Source organism: Amblyomma americanum, chromosome 1 (assembly GCF_052857255.1).
Source record: "Amblyomma americanum isolate KBUSLIRL-KWMA chromosome 1, ASM5285725v1, whole genome shotgun sequence".
Lineage (NCBI taxonomy): Eukaryota > Metazoa > Arthropoda > Arachnida > Ixodida > Ixodidae > Amblyomma > Amblyomma americanum.
In genome coordinates this window covers 217,683,255-217,711,253 of record NC_135497.1, presented here as the reverse complement: position 1 = coordinate 217,711,253, position 27,999 = coordinate 217,683,255, and the positions used below count along the sequence as shown (strand labels likewise).

Here is a 27,999-nt window from a genome sequence, read left to right as displayed (position 1 = left end):
ACCGGCCTTGTTTCATAGGCGTTGTTCGTTCCGGAGGAGTTCGCCCGTCCGTTAGCGAGGTTCTGCGCCACAGCCGACCTACCATTCTTCGCCGGGCACTGCGTCAAGAAGGGTTCTCTCTCTTAGTTTTCGGTGTCCAGCGTTTAGCTCTCAATTAAGGCTGCTTTTTGAAGACTCTCGCTAGACAGTTTTGAAGCTCAAAATAAGAAAAAAACTTTAGTTTCTAACCAGTCATGCAATACGTACTTATAGCCACAAAACTCGCAGCCTTGATTGCATTGGTGACAATCATTTTCTTCATCGGTAAGCAAGCGCTGAAATGGTTTAGAATGTACTACTACCTCCGGCACTTACCGCATGTAGAGGAACGCTGGCCCTTCTCTCTCTTTCTCGACACTTGGACAGCACTACGACGAATGGATAGGCACCTTCCCATCACAGCAAGTGAGTACCGTGCTGAGCACCTGAATGGCAATGGAGTACAGCTTTCGTAACGATTCTATCTGAAATGACTTTATACGACGCATAACGAGCTTCCGAAATAAACTATGACACCAAACAAAATCTCTTGAATAGTCGAGCCTATTCCGGTCCTCTGCTTTTCTCGTTTGTAAAGCGCGGAAATTTGCAAGAAACGACTGTTTCAATACGTTAAAATCCTGGTCTTAAATTTTTTTTTTGTCCAGATTGCTTACACTGTTATGTATAAAATCTAAACTTGATCCGCAGCTAAGCGAGAGCGGCCTCTTCTCTTTAAGAGTTGTTTTTACTGTCTTCTGAGGCATCTCTTCAAGAGAGCGTTTCGAATCGCTTTGTTTGGTGAATCTCAGCTGACGAATACAGCATTTTCTTCCTTAAATTTAGTTTCATGGCTTTTTTTTGCGTTAAAATAGTGTATTACTGCATTTTGTCGAGCAAGTGCGTACGTAATTTTCACGTCAAAAACTTCGTTTTCACGTGGAAACTTGAGAGTTTAGAAATGACCGCACGTTTGTTAAAGCGCTTTGCTCTTAACTTGAGTATCCGTTAACGCAGCCAAAGTTAAATTTTTAGACACCATCCGGAGTAGTGGTCAGGCCTAGCCCCAGGCTACGACCGTCTTTTCGGGGTTTTGAAGTTATGAACGCTGATAATAACAACGCATTAAAGGCTTCGCCGCACTGAAAACATCAGAGTGGAGGCACACGTGAGAGCTAACTGCATCGCTAAAATTCTGCTAGGTGACTCTTTCGAAGGGTTGGCAGTTCGCGCTTCGAGACAAGAACAACAAGCGGGCCCGAATTAATGTGCTTAACATTGCCTCCATGCCTGTAGCAAGTTTACGAATAGCCGTTTCCTTATTTCCCGCACTTAGGATATCAATGCAGCACACAGTTACAAAGAATCTTAACTTTCATACCAGGACCTATTAGAAAATAGAGGGAATCACAAGCTTACTCGCACAAAAAGATTTCGTTAGAACGTAAATGTTTGCAGAGCGTTTTAATGTTATTCCATACCGTTCATTGTCCTTTCCACAGCAGAAGCCGCCGCGGTGGCTCATTGGTACGACGCTCGGCTGCTGACCCGAAACACGCGGGTTCGATCCCTGCCGCGGGGGTCGACTTTCGATGGAGGCGAAATTCTAGAGGCCCGTGTACTGCGCGATGTCAGTGCACGTTAAACAACCCCAGGTGGTCGAAATTTCCGAAGCCCTTCACTACGGCGTTCCTCATAGCCTGAGTCGCTTTGGGACGTTAAGTGGTTATAAACCATAAAACCTTTTTACAACGCAGCACTGTTGCCCTGACCCCCCCCCCCAAGCAATGTGTGACTCGGATGCTGACGATTCAAAAGTTTATACTTGAAACTGAAGTACTCCCTTACATGCCTTCATCGCCTCAATTCATTCCTTTGAGTACAAGGTAAATGCGGCTGCAAGGCGGTCTGCATTCGTTGACATCGAGTTTAATTAGGAAGCAACTGTGAAATATTGCAAGGCAGTGTTATGGAAATATGGCCCATTTCTGAGGCACGCAGCAAAATCTTTCTTTTGTAGTAAGTCCATCGCTTGCGTCGAGTTAACCGCCTTAAAGAACCAATGGGGAACGTTTTTGACGATAGCAAAAATGCTAGTAGCAAAAACCGCAAGCCTGTTGAAGGGAGATCTGTGTATATATTGATTTTTACACTGAAATCTTGTCATATATGGAAAATTTCGTTCATAAACTATTTCCTGTTGAAAAATGCGCTTATCCAGAATTTATGATAATTGTGGGGATGAAAGCGTAATAGCAGTGGTCGAACAGATATCGCTGCCATTCATTCTGAAACCATTCATGAAAATTTATTGAACAATCTTCAGTAACGCTCACCTCTTGCACGCTTGTTGACAATGCAGTGATTCTAAAAAAAAAAGATTGCCAGCAATCATTGGCGACGGTGCGAATTTCAGCGGTAATTGGTCACTTCAACACGACTCACAATGAAGTTGCTGATGAATGAGGCGGTTACGCGTACGGGCACCACTGAAATACGCTGTGTCTTCAAGAGTGGGTCGCAAGCCGAACACGCAAAGGTGAATATGCTGCCACATAGCTGACGTTGAAATGCCTCAAGTAGCACCGTCCTGCTTCACATCTCTTTAGCACGCGCACTATTTATAATCCTCGCACTGTTGTGTCCTATCGGCATCGTGAGCTCGCACATCAGGCTACATTAAGCTTTACTACTGCTACTATTAACGTTCTGAGCCGGAAATACCTTATGTCCCTTAGCCCTAAACTAGGCGAGTGTAGCGTACATTTCAGATTAAAGGCTACTGCTGCGATTCGTAGATGTAATCACTGTAAAAAAATGAAAGTAAAAGCAGTCCCAAGATGAGTTTCAGCTATTCACAAAGTTAATATTGGTGAATCTGAGTACTCCTCTCTTTTCCACAGAGCACTGTTGTGACATTGCTGAAACGGGCTTTTTCTTTTTTTTCACATCCTGATGACGGCTTTTAGTTTCTTTCATAATAAGCTCGCAGTTCACACTTGGTGGTAATACAACTTCGACAGTGGTAACACCATCTCATCTGCCATCGAAATTTTCGCACAGCATCGAAAAAAACAACTTGTGCAATTTCCATTGCATGACATCAACACGGACGTTACAACAGTGCCCATGTTTTTTACGCCAACTCTTCAAACAGTCCATCGCCACCCAACGAGGAAATAATGAAACACACTTTCAGGCGTTTAGGTCTCGCCATCCCTAAAACAGACATTTTCATTTAATAAACCTCTACACTACGTTCATTCAATTGCAGATCATTTTAGGGGAGGCTTCTCGTGACGTTTTTTTTTTCCTTTGGGCGTTAATGTTGACGAAGAATAACCTCACGAAAACACTGCTATTACAACTGAAGTAGATACACAGGAAACCACTACCACACTAACAAAACGAAACTAAGATTTGTCGCATAAAATTAACAAACAAAATTTATAGCAGCATGAAAAGTTAAAAAAAAGCATCATTCCACCTGCAGCATCCCAGGCGTGCCGCTCGGATTCGACTGGAAGTTCGTACTTTTTAATCTAAGGGGAATGCTTCACGTTCAAAATATTTTTTTAAACAAATCAATATTTTGGTCACCTGACAGGCCTTTAAAGCATGGAGCTCTGCAGAATACGATTGCAGAAAAAGTTGCAAAAATCAAGATCTTGAGAATGGAGCACTTCCTTCTTCCGATATTTACGATATTTCGGTAATAATATGTGATAGCATACAGAAAAAAAAAATTATTTTGTCTCGTTTTATTGCCTAATGTGGCCTCATGCAAAAAACTTCCTGATGGGTTTTGATTTCTTGAAAATGAAAACATCACTCCTTACATGTTCCTGTATTTTTTTCAGGTTTGCGTAGAGCTTTTCTTGGAGTAAAATAAATTTGAGCCTAGGTATTCAGTTTTTCAAGCGAAAGCTTAACTTGCCTGCGGCGCTGATTTCACCGTGGGCCGCAGTACGACATTCATTTGACCGGAGCTGCGCCGCCGCCACTGCCACTGCCACCGGCTTGGCGCATGCGCCCTCTGCAGCTGGGTCGCCGCCTTAATACGTTACTCGCCCCGCGCCTGGATGAGAGCAGCGCAACGCTGGACTAGTCAGTCCGAGCTTGGCCATGCATGAGAGCGAGGCCGGGCCGTCTTCTCTGAGCGTTGCGCGGGAGCGGAAAGCTTTGAGCCGTCGCCAGAAAGCAGCGTCTGGCCAACCCGCGGTTATCGCACGGCGAGCTGCTTCATTGGACAGGGTCCGGAATTCCAAGCGCGCGAAGCTAGCGTCAGAGACTGAGGAAGAATGAGCTGGCGCTCCGGAGCATGCGCGCACAGACGCTATGGGGGAGAGCGCCGAGGAGCCTGCGTGCAGTGCACGCGTAAAGCTTTCGCTTGTATATCCAGGCCTAGCCGCAGTGAAGCCCCAGCCATTCTTTTTTTGCCACGACACAGGTATAAATGGGCACACAACGTCTGTTTTCCTAACGTTCTGCTGATGGTGAAACGCACTGGTGCTCGAAATAACAAATTTGGCAGTGACACTTAAGAGTTGCTTACGTGTGGGATTGCGAAAGAATTATCCCTGAGTGCGCTGGCACCCCCCCCCCCCCCACACACACACACACGGGCGTATAACACCACTCGGAACAGTGTACGACAAACCTTTGCATCACAATTTTGATATGAAAATTGTTTTTCGAGGAAAGCAAGTGGTGCAGTAACTGTCTCACATCTCGGTGGACACCTCAACCGCGTCTTTAAGGGACGGGATAAAGAGTCTGGGAAGGCGTATCATTGAAGGTGCATATGCCGTCGGTTCGAATGCCTGCCACAAGCTAGCCTACAACTTGAGAACTTGAGTAGCACGTGTAAGATATAATCAACGAGAAATCTTATGACACCACCCGGAACGCTGTACGACAAACGATTGCGTCACAATATTGGTACGAATGTTGTCGGGAAAACTGGCGCGACATGGTGGTAGGCCAGTGGCGAATATATATAGACGAACGACATGTACAGGATTTTCTGAAGGGGCGGTGTTCGGCTTCCTCTATGCGCCATACGGCAGCTTGATGACGTCGCCCTATTTTTATTGCCATCGCTGTGATTTCCTGTACCATCTCCAAGTATACACACACGCGCGCTGCCGGCTTTTCTCGTAATGGGATTAGTAATGCTTTCACATTAAAATACTAGGTATCTCTCAGATAATTTATCAACACTAAACAGTAGAGCCTTGTACGGTGTAAATTTTGTAGGAGGAAATAGCGAAGTTCTCAACGTCGGGGAGTTGTTACATGGTCCAGATTGTTGCAAGTCAAAATGCAGCCTTGTGTCGCATATCTTCGTCTCTGGGAAAGGCGAGGTCACGAAATGTTTCGCCATGTATTCCAATTTCCAAATATGCATGGCTTTTGAGGATTATGTATTCGAGATCTAAGTAATCAAATCCCTAAGCAGTTATAAAAGAGTGAAAAGACAGAAGTATGTCTGCCTGGGCACAGCATGAGGCACAGTATAAGAGCGCAAAGAAGTTATTGAACCGCTGTCAATATGAAGTTAACAGCAGTAAAGAAGCTGAATGCAGTTTCTTTGCGACTTCTCGCGCAAAGAGTTCCTGTGACTGCGATGGAAAGCATATGGGGGGGAGAGAGAGCTCAAGCGCTTCACGGCAAAAGCCAGATTTTAGAAAACTATTCATCAATAATATGCACCAGTAACGAGACAAGCTGTTTACATAGGACAGCCGTGATAAAAAAGGCATTAGGGACAACAGTCATCTGGGTGCCTTCAGTCTAAACTCTCCACGTTTGGCGTATGTGCGTCCAACAATATTATAGAATAGATTCAAATGTGCAAACAGAGCATAAAAATGCACAGTATTTCATCAACAATTCACATCCCAGGAAAATCTCAGCAGAAAAAAAAGAAAGCTCCCAATATTTCCGACACATCAAAAACACACATGCACGACGCATGATGGCTTTATTTCAGGAGAAGGGGTATCCAGAAAAATAGAAAACAGTGGTAGAAATGCATACATACACACTGCGTACATTATGCATAGATACACAGTGGTACATACACTAAAGAAGCCGAAATTTCAACAATGCTTTTTTTCAGGCACCTTATACAATAACATACATGCTGAATATGGAAGCTCAGGAATATGCTAGCAATGACATAAAAGCAATAACGAAGAGAAAAGCCAACTCTTCAAACACCTTCCCGACGAAACAATCAATTTACACACTAAAATAGAGGTTTGACATCGAATAATTCAAGCTAATAGAGAAAGACGAAGGAAGAGGGACGACTTTATGTTGTGAGAGATTTTCCAGTGATGGAATGTCGTTGGAAAGAAAGTCGATTTAAATCTATGCCGAGGAAAATAACAGCGCAAGCAGACAAAAGACAAACCCACTCGCAAAGTTTCCTGAAAAAAGTTTGAATACTACCTACCACTAGAGGCTTTTTTATATCCATTTTAAGACATATTAAATATGCTATACTGAGGAATTACAAGGTGGATAAAATCAAGCCTCCGTGAAAAAGATTTCCGGTCGTGTATCGGCGCATATAACTTGATGTGTAGATTATTCTTAGACTCCCACACAGTTGTGACCACCATTATACTGAACACAGCAGTATTATGTTCACGTCTTTCCATTTGTCAAAAATTTGAGTCGCTGTCCCTGCCGGGGAAAAATGACCGTTTTCTTTCGGTTTTCGATTAATTTTACTGAGGTATAAATTTAATGCAACACATCAGAATGAAGTCATTGAACATAGTTTTTATTAGTATGAGCTCTTATATAGTGTTTCATGTCTTAATTTCTAATTCTTTTTGCGAAATCAATCTGCTGAGATAAAATTTCAACAAAGCCTGTATACATAAGCTCGTGTATAAAGAGGAAAAAAATAGAGAAACTTCGCAAGCTACGAAATGTATTCATGTCCAATAGCAAATACTCAAGGAAGGAATCACTTTAGACCCTGTAGTTTGGCACATTATTGGGCGTAACAGACAAGCGAACGCTTCGCAGTGAAATGATCTTGACCACATGATGGTGAAACTTTACAAATGAGACAAAAATAAAAACATCGCCAGCATCAATGCCCTTTTCAAAATGGGCGCTGAATTCAGCAAAACGGGCACCAGTATGAAGCTAACCGATACGCTGCCAGCGACATTCTCAGCGGGTTCCTCAGACCTTCGCCTTCTGAGCTAAAGTCGGATGTTGGGACAACATCCGCAGAGCCACTTCCGCATACAACGTCGACAAAGTCAACCGCGGACGAAACTGAATCTCGAGATTCACCGCATTTCAGGGCCCGTGCCACAATGCCCGAGGCGGCAATACTCAACTTATACGCTGTGCTGTTTTCGCGGGCAGCTGAGTAATCACCGCCACGTAGAAAAAAGACAGACTGAAGACAAAAATTAGACTGCAGTTTTCTAGCATCAAGGCAGATGGATCAGACTGTTCGAGAACGGCGCGGAAGCGTTTCAAACTGGCGTTGGTATCCATTGCCAGTGGGTTAACGAGGGTGAATGGGCGCGGTACGGAAAGAGCTAAATGATTGTTTATGTGTGATCCATCAAAGGCTTTCTCACACATGTTTGACTTCAACTCGCAACTTACTGAGATAACAGTACGACATATTGTATCTTAAATGCAAGAAGTTCAGAAAGATTCATATTATTAATTATGTTCGCGCGAAGTGGCTGTAAAACTCATGTGATTAAGCCTGAAATATAATATTTTCCCAGCTTTTCTGTTCTTGCCACGGCGTAGGTGGATAAACATAATAAAATGCCATAACTTAACGGTGTCAGAAACAAAAAAACAACGGTGGACTATTTAGGGTGGTTAAGCCAAATGCGGATTAGGTGCGCTCGAACTTCGGTTTCGGTTCGAGGCTCGGTTTTCAAGGTCAAGCAGGTTCCCCACAACTATCAGCAACATCAGACTTAAGCTCCGCCTTAAGGGTATGACGCCATAACGTTGATGGACTATACATAAGGAATTGGTCATTCTGTACTTTACATGCATAGATCCCTGATAGTCCTTGTACTACTCCTGGTGGGATGGCGCAGCGATTCAGCGATGCGTCACTGCCCTGCGATGCCAGGTGCTGCCAACGGGTCGGTTTGTGAGACTCAGGTTGCTCTTCCCGAGCAACCTCAAGGTCACGGAGAGAGGTTTCAGACCGATGAACGTCTTGTAAATCTGAGATGGAGGATTTTAGTACGCGAGCACTAAAAGTAGCATTGACTGCAAAACTTTATGAATCAACGTGTGTAGGGCAACAAGAAGCCAACAGTACAGCTCACTGATTTATTTTTTGTTTACTTGCAGAACTTTTCAACTATATGCAAGAAATCACTTCCAAAATCTACGAGCAAGAAGTTACTGTTGCATATTATGGGCCACAGCCATTTGTCATCGGTATTTCGCCGACACTTTTTGAGGTGAGAAAAATTTTACAAAAGAAAAAGCACGTTTCGCTAGACGACAACCGATAACCTTGTGGATATCCTGTGATTAAGATCTCCGCCTCCACCAGCATAATCGCTTGCATCAACAAAATGCAGCTAAAAAAGCTTCGTGGCCTTAACTAGAGAGTTGCAGTACAGTACGCCATTGGCCTATGCCATTTTACATACTTGTATCAAGCCATGGCATAGCAATACTACTAGTGAAAACCTTTTTGGCCGTGGCAGTTCGATTTACTCTAAGTACAGAAAGCTTATATAGATCGCTGACGGGCTTGCGATACTGCGCAGCTAAATGACACCCGATAAGATGGGAACATAGCGTACGAAGGATCGGCAAATTTTGTGCAATGAGCAAATAAACTGCACGAAAACTACACGGATGTACAAATAAACATACCCGACGAAGATGTGTAGAACTATCTTTTAGCAGCTTTACTCCTGTTTTATTTTCTGGACAGAATTTTATTGGTTTGAAGGTTTTATTGGGCGCTTCCGAGTAATTATATTGAAGCAATCTTCCCTGCATGGCTGGAATACTATGCTATTTGCATTATTCAATAGAGCTGGCTCATTTCGTTCAGGGTTGCCGACTGACATCGGCATACTTCTGGAGGTGTCGTGAAACTAGTTCATGGGCGGGACCGAGATAAGGTTGTAAAGCTCCAGTAACACCAGAGTAATAGTATGGAAAACAATTTTTCCGATTGCTGAGGAAAGTTCATCATCTGTGTGCAGAAGTTCAGTGGCGTTGATGATAATCTCCTCGGAGAGAGGAGATTATCCATTGGGTAGAAGGCGACGAGAACTCACCGTTGGCTGCATTTCGCAGCAAATGGCAGCCAATGGGCGGGTACCGTCGCCTGTCGTTGACAGAGCGCTGCGATGAGCATCACCGGTTGCTGCATATCGCTGTCAATGGCACCCAACGGTGAGGTCCCGTGGCCAACCCCCGAATGGCCGGGTCGCTTTCAACAGATGCTTGAACGCCGCGCTATATCTGAGTGGCCAATGGCAGAGGACCTGACGCACGCGAAATGAGCATTTTAAAATGGGCGGCTTACACAATATAGCCCCTGTTGTGGTGGCACAAGTTCGATGGTGAGTAAAAGCGGATTTTTATTGGGATAACAATTGAAGCCTGATTGCAAAGAAAACCCGTCCTGTCTCACTTATTTACCATTGACTGAAAGGAGGTGACGTCATGCACCACTTTATCTCAGGATGCTCGCGACGGGCTAGGCGGCAGTTGTCAGCTGTGCTCGGCCATCTGCCGCCGTGCTAAGTTCTCCGCTGGCGTGGAGCCTGCAGCAGGGCCGTTGCGTGCTGCCGAAAGTCCCCGCATGCGCAGAAGGCGCCCATATGTGTGCATTGCCTTTATGTAGCACTTCAGACAGTGGCAGTACAGTACCAGTCGCATGGCAGTACAGTATCAGTCGCCTTGTCACAGGTAATGATAATTGAGCGTATCCTAGCTTTTGTCACCGACAGTTCAGTACAGTAAACCGAGGAACATGCTTTGTGTAATTTTTGCAAAGCAGTAAACAGTGCAAAAGTAGTTGAAGGACCTGTCAAAATATAAGAACGAAAAATTACAGGCGTTTACCTCAAGGGTACGACGAGTAATCAGCTCTAGCTGGATTTCGATATGTTTTGCGCAATGATGACTGAGTGCGTGATGATACGCCGATTTAATGTGTATATGTTTGTGGGGAGGTCACAACCGATGCTTTGTGGTAAAAAAGATCTTAGGCTTTGTGTAATTCTGTGGCCAGTACTATAACGGCTGAATACCAAAAATATACGCACTTGGTCAGCTAAATGGTGGCTTGTGTAGAGTTAGTGTCAAGATAAGGGCGAATTCGGTGATCGCTCAAAAATCATGAAGGAGAAGTAATACCGCCCCGATGTTGGGGAATCCAAATCGATGACTGAAATACAATACGCGCCCTGGGAAGCGTGGATCAATGCTGGCCGACCCTCCGCGGAGCGACGTTTTCCCAGCCTAAGATTGAAGCCAGAGACCTGCGTTCAAACCTCCCATTGAAACAGTTTCGCTTCTCGGAGCAAGGAGTCATGCTCCGGAACGCCGATTGATGTTTGCAATAAAATTACCGCATACCTTAAGGAACAAACCGCTTTGTGTCGCTTGCGGGTAGCGTCTCGAGGGTTTAACTCTGTTCGACCGGCTGCACGTTTGCGGTTTCTGGCCTCCTGCTTAGGTGCAGTGTCCCAGACACGACACTCCACCTCAGCTGCATCCGTGGCCTCCTGGCAGCGCTGCTGATGCAGGACACATCGCTTGCGGTTTTACCCCTGCTGCGAGCGCTACTTTACAAGCGCATGCGCACAGCTTCTGATCACACGTACCCCAAAACGGATCCCGCCATCGGAGGCTGGCGAGCGCCGGCTATAGGGAACAACCGCTCTCTCCCCGGGCCAGCAGATGTTCTCTCTCCTCTGCATCTACCCCTGTCCTCCTCTCCTACTTCACCTTCCCCGTCCGTTACAGACGGAACGACTACGGGACTCTGGTAGAACTAGGTTAAGACAGGTAGCGCTGCTCTAATTTTGAAGTCAAAGTAGGAAGGCAGAGCCTGAAGGTTCAGCTTTCTTGTGACGACCTTTGAGCTTTAGTATCAAGAAAAAACTTCCTTGAAATCAGAATTGTTTCCACTGTAAAGCAATGCGTGCCTTTGTAACCAATCAAAGCCCAATGTCGGAGGACTTACGCACATGAAACTTGATTCAAAAATATGAACTTTGCTTCGCAGCTTGACGCAGTGCCTATCGGAGCGTCGTTGCTAATTCCACTCTGTGGTGTCCTGATCGACTTTCTTGCTAATTTCATAAGTCATTTCAATTGACATTGGCGCTGCTGTATTTCAGGTTCTCCCGACCAGTATTGATGTTGTAATTCGGCCAACGTCTTTCACAAAAATTGTCATCCTATTAATTCCAAAAAGAACGATTAAGAGAAATATTTGCGGATGAGTACATGCCAATTACACTACCTAACGTAGACTCAAATTTCCGCTAAGCTGATGTAAAATGGGCTGCAATCTGCAATGATTACTGCTCTTTGGCTTCGCCAGACGTGTGGCTTGAGGAGCCGTCTACAATCTAACCTACACGTTGCCCGTACGGTCTTGCACTTCTCCAGAAATTGTCAGGAATAACTAGCAATTGCTCAAATTTTCCTTGAAATACGATGGTTAGTGTGCGTTTTTTTTTTCTTTTCCCATATAGAGCTCGCCACTGAGGGCTCATTGTCTGCAGCAAATACACCTTTGATATAAGAGCTGCTGAATACGCCTAATTGTTATTAAAGGACGGTTTTCACAACCTGAGTGCACCGTTTCCTCTGTAAAACTATGTTCCCCGTTTTCTCCGTCACTGTCTTCTCTTTACTTAGAGCAGCCATGAGCGTTCTTAACCATTCTGTCATTAGCTGTTTTCGTCTCTTCGATAACAAGCTTAACGTATTAGCGTAAGCGATGAACTTGCGTTTCTCTACATTGACAAGCCAAGCATGGATGAAGCTGCTCGCTTAGGAGAACAGTTAGCTTCGGTCTCTGGTGTTCACAACCTTTGCTCCAGGAGTTCTTTTCTGTGGACTGGATGATGGGGATCTCCACCTGCTGAGTATGCCGAAGTTAGGGACATTTGTTTCACCCAAGTACCGTGATGTTCCATTAAGTGCCTACAAACACTGTGCACACTACTAGAAAAAGCGCATACCGCGTCTACATCACTGCTCAAATCTTATATTCCAAGCAGTCTATTGGTATTTAGCAGGGCTACCGCCGGGAATCAATTCTTAGCCACAAAGTTTATGCGTTGCAAGCTGCTAAAAAGATTAGGCTTTACATTCAGCACCTTCACAGATATAGACTATTTCGTGTGGGGTGTCTGTGAGCCACATGGCATGATTACATGTATTGGCCTGTCATCGCTTTTGGGCTTGCTTCAGTCCATCTTTACGCCCGAGAGATTCTTTCTGCAGCACTGCTTGAGAAGCTGCGAGCGCGAGGCGACGGCTTCTATACGCGCTTTTCTCATGCTTTTACGATCCAAATGCACCGGCTGGCAAGCTGACAACTCGCGCTCCTATCTTCTAGTGGAATAGCATAGAAATTCGTCCCATAGTACAGTAGCTTATACTGATAGTAGTATAGAGCGGGTAGTCGCGGTCTAGTAGGGAAACGAAGTGTGCAGAGAAGGCAAACGTAGAAGGAGACGGCAGAGAGCCAGGTGTTCGGATGACACTAGCAAGTTTGCGGGTATACGGTGGCCACAGCTCACGCGAGTCAGGGTTAATTCCAGATCAAACAAAGAGGCTTTTTTCCTCCCGTGGTCTTCACTGGGCCGATGACGGTGATCATATCTTAAGGTTTTCATTTATCTATGTTCTCTGAAGGCACGATCATATCACAGACAGGAGTAGTGTACATGAATGTAGGGGCACTTCTTGAAGTTGTCAGCCTTCGCTTTGGTGGTGATTGAGGCATAAAGGGGATTGCACTAATTGCAAGGGCGAGGAATTATCGACGGCGTATGAATGTCGCAGCAGCATGACAAAACATTTCCCTAAACTGTTGATCCATACGGGACATAACGACCGACGCAATGGTGGTCCAGTTTGCGGCACTATGCAGAACAGTACGGACCCATAACCTTTTCAATCAATATTTCTATGAAGTTGCAAGCATTACAGTCAAAACGTCACTGTTTCAAGCACGACATGATATGACGTAAGCAGTTCCAATTAGGTATAATCAGTACATCAAGAATTTCCTGGAGTGACCGTTGTTATATTTTGTGGTGCTAAAATTCATCTTAGGGGGACACAATAAAATAAACACTCAGGGATACTAATTGAAATGGAAGAAACTTTAAAAATACGTTCCTTCGAAAGATTATGCAAAGACACCGGTCTCTCTGAAAAGGTTTTATCGCTGGCCGTTTTTTGCGTTTTTCACAAACACGTTCTTCACCATAAGCTTAGTCTTTAAGTGAAGTACATTGAGGCGAAAAAAAATTAATCATGCAGGAGTTCTTTAACAACCAGTGATATGATGCGTAATATTCTTAAATTCCACAAAATTACGCCTCTAGAAATGCACATTAGAAAGGAGTGCCAGACTGGGCAATATTAAAATGCCGCTGCGTCGATAGGCTCTCATTACGCAAAATACACTCCTTACGACAAAAGCTAATTTACTGCATGTGCAACGTGGTACCTAAGAAAACCTGCCTTTCGCATCAAAACTGCACCTGTTTGCAGCCTACTAAATTATAATTAGAAGGTGTAAAATGTCCTTAATTCCAAGACATGTACTGACTGCACGATGTTTTTAAGTGCTCTTCTCATTCTCATCGTGCAGAATTGTTTTGCGCTTATCCTGAACGCCAGAAGTGCGCGCAATAACATATGCTTTAGAAAAGTCTGTATGACCCTTGTATGCTAAACCCTGGAGGCTTGTGTACTGTGCGTTGTTAGTGCACGTTAAAGAACCCCAGGCGGAACAAATTATTGTGAGCCCTCCACTATCGCATTCGTCATAGCGTGAACCGCTTTGGGACGTCAAATCCCATAAAACCAAAACAAAAAGTCATGTCGGAAGGCCTACCGTGGAACCGCTCATATCACTGCATTTCACTATAAGTGTACATTAAACAACCGGTATATCGCATCTATTGGCAATATTTTTCTCAAGGGCAATTGGCCAGATTCTTTCTTATAGTTGTATGTCTTTCATCAGACGGATGAGGATGTAAGACTCACCAATGACAACAAAAGATCCCGCCTCAACTCACTGTGACCCATGATGGGCATTTTGTTGTGGAACAGAATTCTTTGAATTTGAGATACGCTTCTTGTAATTCAACTTCGTATTTCCTGGTGACATTTCCGCAGACGTGCTGATCTATCAGGACCGCAGCGAAGGTGTTTCTGGGGAGTAATATTTTGATGCTCGTTTCAGGCAATTCTGTCAAGCACCGTCAACCTGAACAAGTCCTTCATATATCGTATGATGAAGCCATGGATGGGAAATGGTGTTCTTACGAGGTGAATAAAGTGGCCTCTTGTAACGGCAAGTACTCAAGCTGTGGTTCCCACTAGAAGACGTAAATTGTTTATTGCAGTGACAAGGAACTTTGGAGGACGCGCAGAAAAATACTAACACCTGCATTTCACTTCAAGACACTACGTAATTACGTGCCCATAATGAACCGCCGAACGAACCATGTTGTAGAGAAGCTTATGAAAAAGGAGGCAACGGCTTTCGACATTCTGCCAGTTTTGAGACAGGCCGCTTTTGGGATGCTCTTTGGTAAGTATGCACTTTTAAAAATTTTACCGGTTGCCTCGACCGTAGCCAACATTCTCTTTGGTATGGCAAAAGTACGTGGGGTTTAACATCACAGAACGGGATATGGGCTAATAGAGACGCCGTAGCGGAGGCCTACGGATTATTTTAGGCTACCTGGTGTTCTTTAACGTACATTGACTTCACTCAGCATACAGGCGTTTCGGCCTCAACCGCCATAAAAGCTAAGCCACCACAGCGGGTCAACGTTAGCCTTGAATTAAACGTAGCTCTAGGTGAAGATAACTCCAAGGCTCTTTCTAGCAGAGCGAATTTTTTCAGATATGGCAGGTGCCACGAAGTAATGTTTCCGTAATGCGAGAACGCTAGTACCTTATGTCGGAAAAAAAAAACTGTCCGACGTCGGCGTCAGAGAGAACGGCGTCTGCGTTGGCTACCATTTGAAGCCTCGCAGCTGGAGCGCCTGGAGCAACCGGCCGCTCCAGCAACCTAGGCGGAGTACCTAGGTCACATGACCTTGCGGTTTCATTAGAACCTACCCACCAGATTGTGGGCGAACTACACACTGTGGCAGGTGGGAGTTAAATTAATAATTCGTCACAACAGGTTGCGCAAAAAGAGCAACCTGGGCCTCAAAAGCTTCACCAGTGGAAGCACCTGCCATCGCAAGGCAGTGGCGCATTGCTTAACCGCTGCACTATTGAGCCAGGAGTGGTATGAGAACTCTCAGCCATCTATGAATGTAATGCCGAAGATTACCAATTCCGTATATATGGGAATTAACTCATTAACGCTATCGCGTCATACCCTTAAGGCGGAGCTTACGTGTTCCCTCCACTTTAGTTTTTTGGCGTGTAGCAACTTAGTTTCGTTTTTTGTAGCGTGAGCTACACTGCCAGCGGTTGAGCAGTTTCGCGTAGCTCTTGGGGAGCCGTGCTGCGCATGCGCGAAGAGCAGTGACGTCACACGGCGCACAGCTGGCGCGCCTCCGCCGTCGCCGCGCGCGCCTCGCCGGGCATTGCCGCGGCAGACGCACTGGCGCCGGCGCGTGCCCAGCTGTGCGCCTCCGTTGCGCATTAGCCAAGTCGGACGCTGCGCCGGAGCCGCTTGATAGCGCCTCTCATTTTGTGCGCATGCGCAGAGGTATCAGTAAGGGTGTACATATAGCGGGGCGTTTGCCAGTGTGGTATGGCCATGGAGAAGAAGAGCGAAATTGCTGCTCAGCGGCTCAGCGTAGCTCACGATACGTATATCCTGGCATAGCCGAGCTAAGCCACTGCTAATTTTTAGTGTGCGCCGCCCAAATTGCGAAACCCGTTGAGTAGCGCTTCATGTGCCATCAAAGTGCTAGCGACAGCATGAGCACCCACCACTACTCTTGGAGTGCCCGGAGTAGTCATAGGCATAGAAGGCTATGTGACTGCCAGCATGAAATGCGATGTGCTTATTGCCTGTTACACATAGCACTCCAGAGAAAATGTGATCGAAATATACCTTTAAAGTTGCCTTTTACTAAACAAAGAGTCCGTATATTTTGCCAAAATAATAGCGGTCGTGCGTGCTATGCATGGCTGATGTGTTTGTGCCTTTTGGAAGCAACGATTGCTTGAAAGACATGGTTGCCGCCTCCGACATATCTGTATATTCTATTTGGTCCAGTATTAATTCAGAGAGACGTTGAGTTGAACAAACATATGTAAAGGCAACGATTGCTTGAAAGACATGGTTGCCGCCTCCTACATATCTGTATATTCTATTTGGTCCAGTATTAATTCAGAGAGACGTTGAGTTGAACAAACATATGTATGTTTATCGCTTTTGCAGCATTTCACCTAATAACCATGGTAGAGCTGTAGCTGTTACAAAGTAGCTGAATAAGGTGGCAAAAATGTGTGTCCCCGCCTCCTATATAATATCCTTCGTCTTACCTTTCTTGAAAAACTTAGCAGTGGCTTAGCTCGGCTATGCCATGATATACGTAGTGTGAGCTACGCTGAGCCGCTGAGCATCAATTGCCGCTGAGCAGCAATTTCGCTCCCCTTCTCCATGGCTATACTACACTGGCAAACGCCCCGCTATATGTATACCCCCCACTGATACCTCTGCGCATGCGCACAAAATGAGAGGCGCTGTCAAGCGGCTCCGGCGCAGCGTCAGACTTGGCTACTGCGCAGCGTACGCGCACAGCTGAGCACGTACCGGCGCCTGTGCGTCTGCCGTGACTATGACGCGGCTATGACCGGTGAGGCGCGCGCTGCGGCGGCGGCTCCGGCGTGCCAGCTGTGCGCGTGTGACGTCACTGCTCCTCGCGCATGCGCAGCACGGCTCTCCAGGAGCCACGCGAAACTGCTCAACCTCAGCCAGAGTAGCTCACGCTATAAAAATCTGCCGAAATATTTTGCATATTATGCTGCTGCAGCTGTTTGCTCCACCAGTAAACGGGAATCAAGAGTGACGATGTGTGACTGCACGTGCGCAGAGGCGACACAGAAAACCACGTGATCAGGCATTGCATAGTCATCTACATCTGTGCTTTTTCGTAGAACTGGCGTGAATGCCCGTAAGAGGAGAAGCAACAGTATTTGTAACCGAGCACCGTTATACTGGGTACTTCGCCTTTTTCAAGTTAGATTTCATTCAGAAATGCTAAAACATCAAGATAGCACAGATTTTCAGAATTAGTCGTCTGGTCACGCAGGTATTCCTCTGAAGAGCATTTGTAATTATTGATGAGTGGTTGCCTAAAGCTTTCTACTTAGGTTCTAAATGGATACAATGTAATGAGGCAATACTTATTATCATAATCTTATAAGTGCGCCGACGATTTATCAGAAGCAAGCTTGACAACGTAGTTAGAAATGGTAATCTAACTAATTTGGAAACTTCCGTTTCACCACTGAGCACGTGGTGTTCGCCGTCAGCCTACGAATGTGCAACTTCCTAGCTACCGCAAGCACTCAGTAAAGTTGGCAACGTTAAGTCAAGAGGGTGGAAAATTTGAGTGGCAGCTACGCGATTTGTATAGTCTTAATGTACTGGGAACTAGCTTCATAATGAAGCAATAATGAAGTATAATGAAGAAAGGCGAGATATCCTAGTAAAGAACGCTATAAGGCAAGTTTGCGCATAGCTTGGTGTAGATGAGGTGAAAAAAAAAATCACTTTCTCGTGTAAGTGCTGTCGTTGTGCGCTTCCTCTACACTATGAAAAGAAAATTCGCTACCAGCAAAGTATCATTGGTCGTTAGGCGTTCAAGTCTAACGTCTATGGTACTTTTTCCTATAAAGCAGCAATACAGAGCAAGTCAGTTTCTGCTAGGTCAATGATAGGGATTTAGCTTAACTCGTCTTATTCTAAGTGAATATCAACTTTTAGGCAAGCTTACGTACACCCGGCATACTCAGTGTGCTGCTGTTGCATTGCTTACATCGTTAAACAATTATAAATTGGTCTTTTTGATCGAAACCAGCAAGAAGAAAGCTTTGTCTTTTTTTTTCGCATATACCTATTGAAAAACGCTGCAGAAACAGCGATGGGCGTTAATATAAATGAAGAAGAGGTCGCAAGCAAAAGACTTCTATGTACGACCGACGAGTACGTATAAATTTATTTGCTTTTTACTATGAAGGTGTGTGCAAATATTTAATGGATGCATGCTCGGCAGGCTTGCAGCTAGCATCATATCTCGAGTTCTCAATGTTTTTCTCTGGCCCGATGCTGTCTTTAATATGACTCAAGAAGGCAAGACATTCCTGAGGAAGGTGCAGTACATTCGTGACTACAACAAAAAGGTACATTACAACTTGCTTTGATTTCTTAGGAGTACACAAATATGCATGCGTGCACACGTACAGGTTTACTGTGAGCAATGGGTCACTAATAACCGAACGAAATACCTTTCCCCGACGTTTTCTCCTATAGATTATCCAGCAACGGAAGGCAGAATATGTTTCAGGAGGTACTGGCACTGAGTCGAGGAAAAGTTTTCTGGATATTTTGCTTCGCATGCACATCGACGAGGGCACTCTAACTGAGCATGAAGTTGCCGAAGAAGTTGCTACATTTTTTATTGGAGTAAGTAGCAAATCTTTTTTCTCTAAGGTAGCTTTCCGTTCGTGTTGAAATATACCCTGCTAGAAGTTTTTAGTGAGTACAGAAGGTGTGGCTAATCGACAGCTTTAAGTTGCGCATTTTGTAAAAAAAGTGATTTCTCTTCTTTAGGGTTTCGATACCACAGCAACTGCAGCATCGTACACCTTGTATCTGTTGGGACACCACACGGACGTCCAAAAAAAAGTCCACGCTGAAATCGATGCCATCTTCGGCTATGACAAGCAGAGAGGAGTAACTATTGAGGACATTAATCAGCTCAAGTACTTAGAATGTGTCATAAAGGCAAGTAAAGGGCTTTGTGAGAAAAGAAACACATTTTGTTTTGCTCGCTACTGCAGACTCGATGAATTCTTTCATTTGAAACGAAGTGGTGTGTGCTGTCGATCGCGCACAGGGATATGTATGGTGCTAGGAACTGCCTTCCTGGCTTTAGAAGTTATAAAATCTGTCTTCTATGATGTACCAGCAAAGCATTACACCTTCAAACAGCGCGTTATGATAGTCATCACATTTCTGAGAGAACGTTAATGCTGTCCATTGCCTCGATCTCTCGAAGAAAATCAAAAGGGCTCGACTTTCACTAGCTACTTTGATGTTGCGTTGGTTGGAAATATTTATATACCATCAAACAATGCGTAGGTTGATAGGTGGGCGATTTTCAATTTGTTTCCGTGTGCACAAATATGGGTTTCATACGTGCGGGTGATGCAAAAGCTTTTTCTGAATAAAACTAATGGAAATCTTCCTTAGAGGGAAGCAAAAAAAATGGCTTACTGCGAGTCTTCTTATCTGTGTCTGGAAAAACAAATATGCTAATTTTTCTGTGTTAAGTCTTTGTTGTGAAGAATTACTTCTTTTTCGCTTTAGTAGCATTGCGCGTGGGAGCAAGGTTTTTTTGTCTGTCTGATCCTGAAGAAGTAAAAAGATTGATAATCTCAACCAGAACTCAAATATTGCGGTAAGCAGCTTACGCCAGATACGAGCGATGAGAGTAAGGGCAGTCGATGTGGATTGTCATGTTAAAGGACTTGCAAGACGCGAGCGTGGGCCAAATACCAATAAGCGCTCGAAGCATAGTGGAGGTGAACTATTTTGAGAATTCAATCACTTTTTCGTTGTATTTTTTTAGGAAAAAGTGGCATAGCAAGAATCACACACACCGATCACAGGCTTTCTTTCGTCCTTTACATTTCGTGCCAGTCCGATCCTTCATATTCCCTTCCTATGATGCCTGTTTGTTTGGTGTGAAAGCAACAACTATTACTATTTATTCAGGTGACAATGAAGGCGCGTGCTCGGTGGAGCGCCCATTCGTCTTAGCCTATGAAGATACGCTCGCACAGCTAGCACAAGGTAGACAGCTGCAAAGTGGCGGTTTCTTTTTCGCTGAAAATACTCAATGCCTCTAATATCTCTTTACCATTTGTTTCCTTATGTCTGTCGGCTACCTGCAGCATAACGCACATGTTATTATTTGTTTATACAATACTGCAGACCTGAAAAGTTTCAGGCAGGATGGGCAGCTAGACAGGATGAATATTCGTAGTGCTAAGAAATAATACAATGCAATAAAATACAATGTTTACAATACAAGACGCAAATGCAGGGAATAGAAACAAAGCATTTACTTAATGTTTTGAGGGACATTTGCAAAATTTTCATTTTCAAATACTCCGTGAGGTAATCAATTGCAGTCTATTATAGCGCGGCGGTAAATATGAATATTTATACTGGTTGGTCCTTGGGAAGTAGGGCGCGAAAGTGTGATTATGCTTGTGCATGGTTTTCACAGTTACAGAGCGCGTGGCGTAAGGTTCTGGCGAAATTCCAAGTTTTCTCTTCACTAGCGAATGAAGAAAGCTGAAGCGAGAAATCTTTCCTCTGATGTAGAGGGGCTGTATTTGATTGGCTACCATTAAGACACAAGGATATTCGGTATTTATAAATTTATTGTACATAAAATGCACTGCCGCCTCTCTACTTTTCTCAGTTCTAAAATGTCCTTTTTTTGTGCGTGCAGATTCTATACTATGTCTGCATATTCGAGTGTGGATTTAATCAGCGATATATATGCCAATTTCCTAACGCTGCTGGGTGTTCCCTTCAGTTTATGTCGCAAGAGGCCTAATTTTATTTTTTGCAGATGACGGATATACTTTATGTGGTCAGTCCAAGTAAGCTGAAAATAAATTGTAACTGCCAATCCTTCGTAACAATAATTGCAATATAAGGCAGAAAAGTACTTTCGCAGCAAATACCGCAAAATGCTTCTTACACAACTGTCACCATGCGATAACATTGAACAACGAGTCCAATGAGTTCAAGAAAAACAATGAATCCAAGGAACACGCGAAATTTACCATTAAGTTGCGCGTTGCTCTTTAAATCTGCGCTAGTTTTTCCAATCGGTTCAACTTATCATAATATTTGGCTTGGCTTCATGAAGGAAGCTCGCAGAAAGGTTATCGAGAAAACAGCAGCCAGGGAATTACTTCGGCTGTTAAGGCGTAGCAGCCTTGACGTTCGCCGGTGATCTGCCTATCTTCTCTTTTGTTCCCTTCTTTTGCGAGTTTTCTCTTCGAGACCTAAAAGGCAGAGAGGGGTGATAGGTATGCGTGCAATGTCGCACTTCGCAAAGGAAACTGCAATTTTAGGTCGGTGTGCAAGGACAAAGTTGCCAAACAGGCCGTCGCACTAGCGGGGGCGACACACGTGAAATGATGCGGGTGGTGGCCTTACGCGCCACTGAAGCGTGACGCACTCATCGAGCGGCGGTTCATGCAAATAGCTAAGGCCCCCCGGGAAGGAAGTGAGCCGCGTGCAACGATTCATCCGTGACACGACCGATGTGCCATACGTACAGATGTAACGCTACACCTGCAGAAAGAAGGAAGGCAAGGCAAAAAAAAAAAAAGACATGAAGCATCCACGTCGGGTTAAACCTAGCCACCGCAGCAGCCAAGGCGAAACACCCTGCTGCGCGCCGATGTTCGTGTTAGTTCGACGGCTGAGGGGCGTTTTGCAAGTGCCTAACATATCGAAGGGCATCGAACTATCGTGAAAAAAAATACAGCTCTTTGGAGTATTTGTTTTTCAGGCCAATGATCAGCCTGGCCTAAACTTGTTATAAATTAGTGATGAAGAAGGGCTAACAATCCATAAAAAGTTTGGGCGGCGAAGTATTATCGATTACTTGATACCCAACAATTCTGGACAAAAGCAGTTTGGAACAGGAAACAGTATATGAACGCAATTTTTTCATATATTGTAAGATTTCACTATAACAATCAATATATCCGCAAAAGGTCCTGTCAACAGGCTTGTATGTTTATGCTATTAACGTTTTTTCGATTGTCAAAAGCGTTCGCCATTGGTTCTCTATGGCAGTCATAGCTGCTCCATCCGAATGACGGGAAAACTTTAAAAGAAAGATTTTGCTACACATTGGAAGAATGGACCCTTACCTTCAATATTCCCATAACAGTGTCTCAAAATTTTGTAATATTCAAAATTTTTGTACAAGAATCTTGGGCATGTTTTATGCCATAATATCCCCGCCACTTCCGTCTTCGCTTTAAGTATTTCGTTAAAAAGTCAACGATGGGATCAGGGAACAAATCCAAGGCGTGTGTGTTCAACTGTTCTTGTGGCGTGTAACCAAGGCTGGACTTTTTTTTCCTATTTACTCTTCAGGAATCTATGCGCCTGTACCCACCAGTTCCTCTTGTTGCTCGAAACATAGACGAAGACGTGCACGTCGGTGAGCTAAAAAAAAAGAAATGTTTCTGCCTCGCGCATTGCGGATTAGAATTCTTTACTATCCATCGGCTTACTCTGAACTCTAAATGTGGTGCACATAAATATTGACTCTCCGCTACATTCTCGCACAAAATTTCACGCGTTTCGCACCTTCATTCATACTTGCTTGCTTTTTTTTGCTTTCAATTAATCGTAATCTCCGCACATAAAAGTACGGAGAACAAACTGCTCGCCATGCTGTGACCCCATATAGTTTACCTTATAATGGGTTCGCGAACTACAAATTTCTCGTTCAAAGTTCAGAGTAAACAAGGTCTTATCAATTCACGAAAGTCTGACGATGTAATCAAAAATAGATTTAAAACCATTGTTCTTGCTGAATTCTTTTGTGCGCGCAGCCAAGACACAGTTAAACTGGAATTTCTTCGTATCTTTCAGGAAGTCACATTATTCCTAAAGGCACAGTTGTCCTCTGTGCCATTTATTTTTTACATCGGCACCCTGGAGTGTATGCAGATGCCAACTCATTCATACCGGAGAGGTTCATGGACAACAGAAATATCAGCCCATACGCTTACGTCCCCTTCTCTGCTGGATCCCGAAACTGCATAGGTATGACAATAAATACGTATTTCAATATCGCGACAACGTTTGTTCGCCCATATAGAAGAACCAGCACTGGAAACATGCGCTGAAAGCGCTGAGATCGCGTTTCTTGGCGACAGTAATCGGAAGATTTTTTGCACTGCTTTTGCACAGCCCTCAATGAGGAGTACATATGATGCGTCTTGTGCATACACCACATAAGTGTGAGGCACGTGACTTTATAGGGTGCTCTTCTGAATAAGCTGGTTATGTAGTTAAACGCATTATTCTGGGAACTGCATATTGCGTATTGTCGCACAAAAAAGGTCGATAGGAGTAGAGATCATTAATAACGAAAAAAAAGTCAAATGCGCCTCGCGAGGCAAAGAATTCAGAACTTAAAACGAGGAAAATAAACGCCCAGAGGGCTGATAAATAACTTCAGGACAGGTAGAAACGCCCGACTACAACAAAATCGGAATGAAACTAATATTAATAATATTTTACTGAGGTAAATGAGATCCATGCAAAATAAAAGCACATACTGCGAAAACGTAAAATTTGATCCTGCCTGCCATGCGCAGTGCGATATAAAGGAAATGGTGCATATTTATCTCATAAGTCGCTGATGAGTGGTGGTGTAAAGAGCTCTTTGTTAAAAAAAAAAAGAATGTGCACTTCAGTATAGTAAAAACAAACAGCTAGGGGTATTTATGTTGCTCTATAGAGAGTATTGGATCAGCTACAATAAAGTGCGCTCTTTTTAAATCATTTTAACGACCTTTCTTTTTCTTTGTTCATTTTAACAGGTCAGAAATTTGCCCAGCTCGAAGAGAAAATACTGCTCGCCCAGATCCTGAGGAACTTCCACGTGGAATCCGTGGTGCCGATAGAGGACCTTAAGCTACAACTTGAAATAGTTCTGAGGCCCCTCCAGGGTATACAAGTCCGGCTAACTCCTCGACACCGAACTGGGAGCCGTTAAAAATGAGAGAGGGTGTGCTCAAGGCCATTGCCAGGTCGATGAACGCTCTGAGAGTGTTCATGCAACATCATCCCAAGGTCCCGTCCTGAAATCCTGAAATCCGACACGTTCACGCCGGGAGGACAGTCAACGGCTCTTTTTTGCTTTTGATTGTATGATGTGTGTAATTTAATAAATGTGCAGCAAATGGCAGCTGTGAATTTTTTTTTACATTAACAATACTTTTGCACGACAATGTATACGCTGGAGGCAAAATACAAAAAGAATGAGAGTACTTGAGTCTTCTTACACGGAGCAAGGCGAAAGCATGTGTTTTGAGGAAAGGAAAGAACGCAGAAGCTCTCAGATCTCGACATCTCGGTGGACACCTCAAAGCGCGCCTTAAAGCATGCAATTGAATGTGCATATGTCATCGGCCTGAACCCCTGCCGCAAGCTAACCTCCAACTTGACAAAAATATGTAAGCTATATGCAAAGGGAAATACTATCACACCAACCAGAATGCTGTACAACGAACAATTGCTCAAAATTCAAAGATAAATGGCGCGACACCGTGGTAGACCACATATGGTAGGGCCTATATCCACTCTTGACCTCCGGCTTTCTTGAAGGTCAACTTGCAACGCACGGCGAAATCTACATAACCTAGAGTAGTGAAGCATTCGCTTCAAAAACGTCCGCATGCTTCACGATGTCAGCGCACCAGCGTATATTAAAGAACAGCAGCAGGTGGCCTAAATTAATCCAGAGCCTTCCTCTACGGCGTTCCTCAGAGTGCACATGTCTCTTCGGGACGGGAAACTATACAGTTTACAACTTCGTTTAACCTGGCCCACATATATGGCTATCTTGTGTCTCTGTTTTTCTTTTTTCCCAGGGCACTTGCAACTGTGGAAACTGAGAATCCTGACTACAACTTGTCACCTTAACTTCAGTTATCAAATAAAGTGTTTAATCACGATATAAATAAAACAAAAACATCAGTTTCACCTTTGCGTCACACACAAAGTAAAATCAACTGGAGCAAAATCTGCAGTAGTAAAGGTTTCACTTGGTAGGGATCACTGCAGCTAAGCCGAGGGGAAAGCTCTGCAGGTGATTCGAGATATGGGCCAGTTTTCGCATATATAGTTAAAAAGGAAACCATTAAAACAGACGAAGGACGAGTAAAGGTTGTGTGTTTGCGGCAGCTGACGATAATGGCTTCCCTACCGCCACACTAGCATAGTCTCGGACCCAGCGGCCTACACTCGGCGGCACTAATTAATGTCACTCCGAGCTACGCCCTTGAGTATTCGGTTTAAGTCGGCGGGCAGTGGTACGTGCGTGCATTCATAAATTTTAAGAACGAAAAGTAATTAATATGAAAAAGAAGAGGTTCTTCATGGCCAATTACAGGCAACCGTGATGAAGTATTAACGCAACGGCACGCACACTGAAGCGCATCACGACGGTGAGCGTCAATACTCTTGTCGGACCGACAGAAGGGCTTTCTTTGCTTGCAAAGAAAGGCCGGCTTACTTGAGGCCAATGAATGTTCGATTGAGCATGGCTTCCGGCAAATACCAATCTTACGAAATCTTGTCGAAGAGGAGAAGCAACTTCGTATTTTAATGATATGCGTATGTCCTCATCTATATTCTTATTAATACCCTCATTACAAATGACCTCAAAAGAGAAGTCGAGCCATCAGTTTTAATGAAGGCCTTTATAAATCATGGGCGATGAATATCATATCGTAAATAAACTGGGCGAATTTATTCACGATGCTCAAAACCGCTTTTTCAACTTCAGCCGGCCCGGTAGCTTACCGGTCATGGTGCTAGGCTACTGACCCGAAATACGCGGGTTCAGCCACGGCCGAGGTGGACCAGTTTCGATGGAGGCGAAATGCTAAAGGCGCGTGTACTGTGCGACGTCAGCTCACGTTAAAAATCCCCAGGTGGTCGAAATGATTCGAAGACCTTGATCCGAAAATTAGCTGGACGGATGAGATTAAGAAGTTTGCCTCATAGCCTGAGTTGGTTTGAGCCTCCTTGGGACGTTAAACCCCTTAAACAAAAATAAGTTTGTGAACATCACAAAAGAAGTCACACACTTTTTAGATACCATTGGCACGAGCTTATCAGCTAAATATTACGCTACCACAGGAAGCTGAAAATGCAGAACCACACTCGAAAGTGTGTTTGGTCTTTCCTTCGGCTCTTTTTAACGTTTATAAAGTTTCTAAATACTACCTAGAGGGAAACCCGCCTCCAACCTTTATGCGAGGTTCTTGAAGGGGCCCTTCATCCACCGTGGGAATGCAGGGAAGACAGAGGCATCTTACTTGGCTTCGCTAATGTCAGCCCTGAAACATAACTACGACTGTAGAGATTCAAATTTTCGCTAAAAAATATTGCACGGAACGTTGTTTTACAATTCAAATGTCCTGTAATGAAATATGCCTACTGTACATGACAATAAACAAAGATAAAAGCAGATAGGCGTAAACGAGCGCCGAATTTGCCCTTGGTGAGAGAGGGTTTTCTCTACATATCGCCAAATATAACTAGCCATCGCAAATCATTTTCTGCGTTTACACTTTTCAGAGCAAATATTATTTCAAACAAATTGTTAGCTCTTAAAATCGTACACTTCAGAAACTTTTGTTTTTTCGCATTGCGAAAAAAAAAAAAAGAAAAGTTTCACTGGTGTCGTCAGCAATTGCTGGTTCGCGCCCCCCATGTTCGTGCATAGGGTATGGTTTGTGCCACGAGAAACTCGCCCGAATCCTCACTTTCCTATAAGGAAATAGTTTGCACGTGCTGAATGCCGAATCTCACTATCTCCTGGCACTGTGCTTAAATATTATGCGAGGAAACATGAATTAGGAAACGGAAACCCGTCCTCCCCGTAAGTGACGGCCGTGTTCACGCTGACAAGTGCAACATGCTGGTATCTGCGTGAATTAATTCATGAAGTGGAAGTCGCTCCTACGCTCAAAGTGCTGCCACCGCCAGACTTGGAAATGAAGCAAATGGAGTCCTCGACGAGTACGATTAGCATAAGTGGCGTTTGTGCAAGTTTTTTGTGCTTAAAAGATGCGGGTCTCCGAGGCCCGTACAAGAAATGTGCACTTAAAAGATGCGGGTCTCCGAGGCTCGTACAAGAAATGTGCAGAGTGGTCACAGTAGCAGATTGTCGAAATTGAAATTCGCAAAATCTTTGCTCCTTTTTTCATCCTTCAATGCACAGGTTCCCGCTGAGAAAATTTCACACAACTTGTTGCGTAAGTGGCCCCAAGCGATGGGGCAAAGAGACTTCCTCCTTGCCAGGCATCAGCCACAGTGCTCAGCTCACTTCGAGTCAAGCGCCTTCGGATGTTTCGGGTCTCAAATGAACTTCGCGCGTAGATGGATATGGGATAGCGCAAAAAACATCAGTGAAAACGAATTTTAACAAGCAAGAAATCCTATCCGTACACTCAGTCAACAAGCCACCAGATGTCAATCCGAAGCTCTATCTTATCGGCACGCCTCGGGCGTCCTTGGTGGATTAAGTGCAGGGCCGCCAGCTTTCCCTCTATGGGTAACAGTAAGAAACTCTATGCTTCAGCTATGCTTCAGAATTCGCGGCGCCTTCATGTAACGTGGCAACGTGTACAGGTTTAAATACAGTCACTTGTGGCACCGTCAGCAGCCAGCCAACCCCGTGCTCCATG

General features: G+C 44.4%; 1 protein-coding gene across 2 annotated transcripts; it reads left to right on the top strand.

The window, feature by feature from the left end:
• On the top strand, positions 1–24,481 carry LOC144114624 (cytochrome P450 4V2-like). 2 transcript variants are annotated; one of them, XM_077648484.1, is made up of 11 exons: positions 1–444; positions 8,383–8,495; positions 14,507–14,592; positions 14,670–14,857; positions 18,379–18,448; positions 18,519–18,645; positions 18,776–18,928; positions 19,076–19,249; positions 22,661–22,727; positions 23,165–23,338; positions 24,121–24,481. In XM_077648484.1, exons 1-11 carry the CDS (start codon positions 234–236, stop codon positions 24,294–24,296), a joined length of 1,539 nt encoding a protein of 512 aa, XP_077504610.1. In that variant the 5' UTR covers positions 1–233; the 3' UTR covers positions 24,297–24,481. The 2 variants fall into 2 exon arrangements, with proteins under 2 accessions (XP_077504610.1, XP_077504611.1); XM_077648485.1 differs by lacking the exon at positions 19,076–19,249.
• Positions 24,482–27,999: the final 3,518 nt, after the last annotated feature.

Coding starts and splice junctions, on each gene's coding strand:
- LOC144114624 (XM_077648484.1), top strand. CDS start 234: ATGCAATACGTACTTATAGCCACAAAACTCGCAGCCTTGATTGCATTG. Junction 445..8,382: donor GCACCTTCCCATCACAGCAA/GTGAGTACCGTG, acceptor GTTTACTTGCAG/AACTTTTCAACTATATGCAA. Junction 14,858..18,378: donor CGCTTTTGGGATGCTCTTTG/GTAAGTATGCAC, acceptor AAAACGCTGCAG/AAACAGCGATGGGCGTTAAT.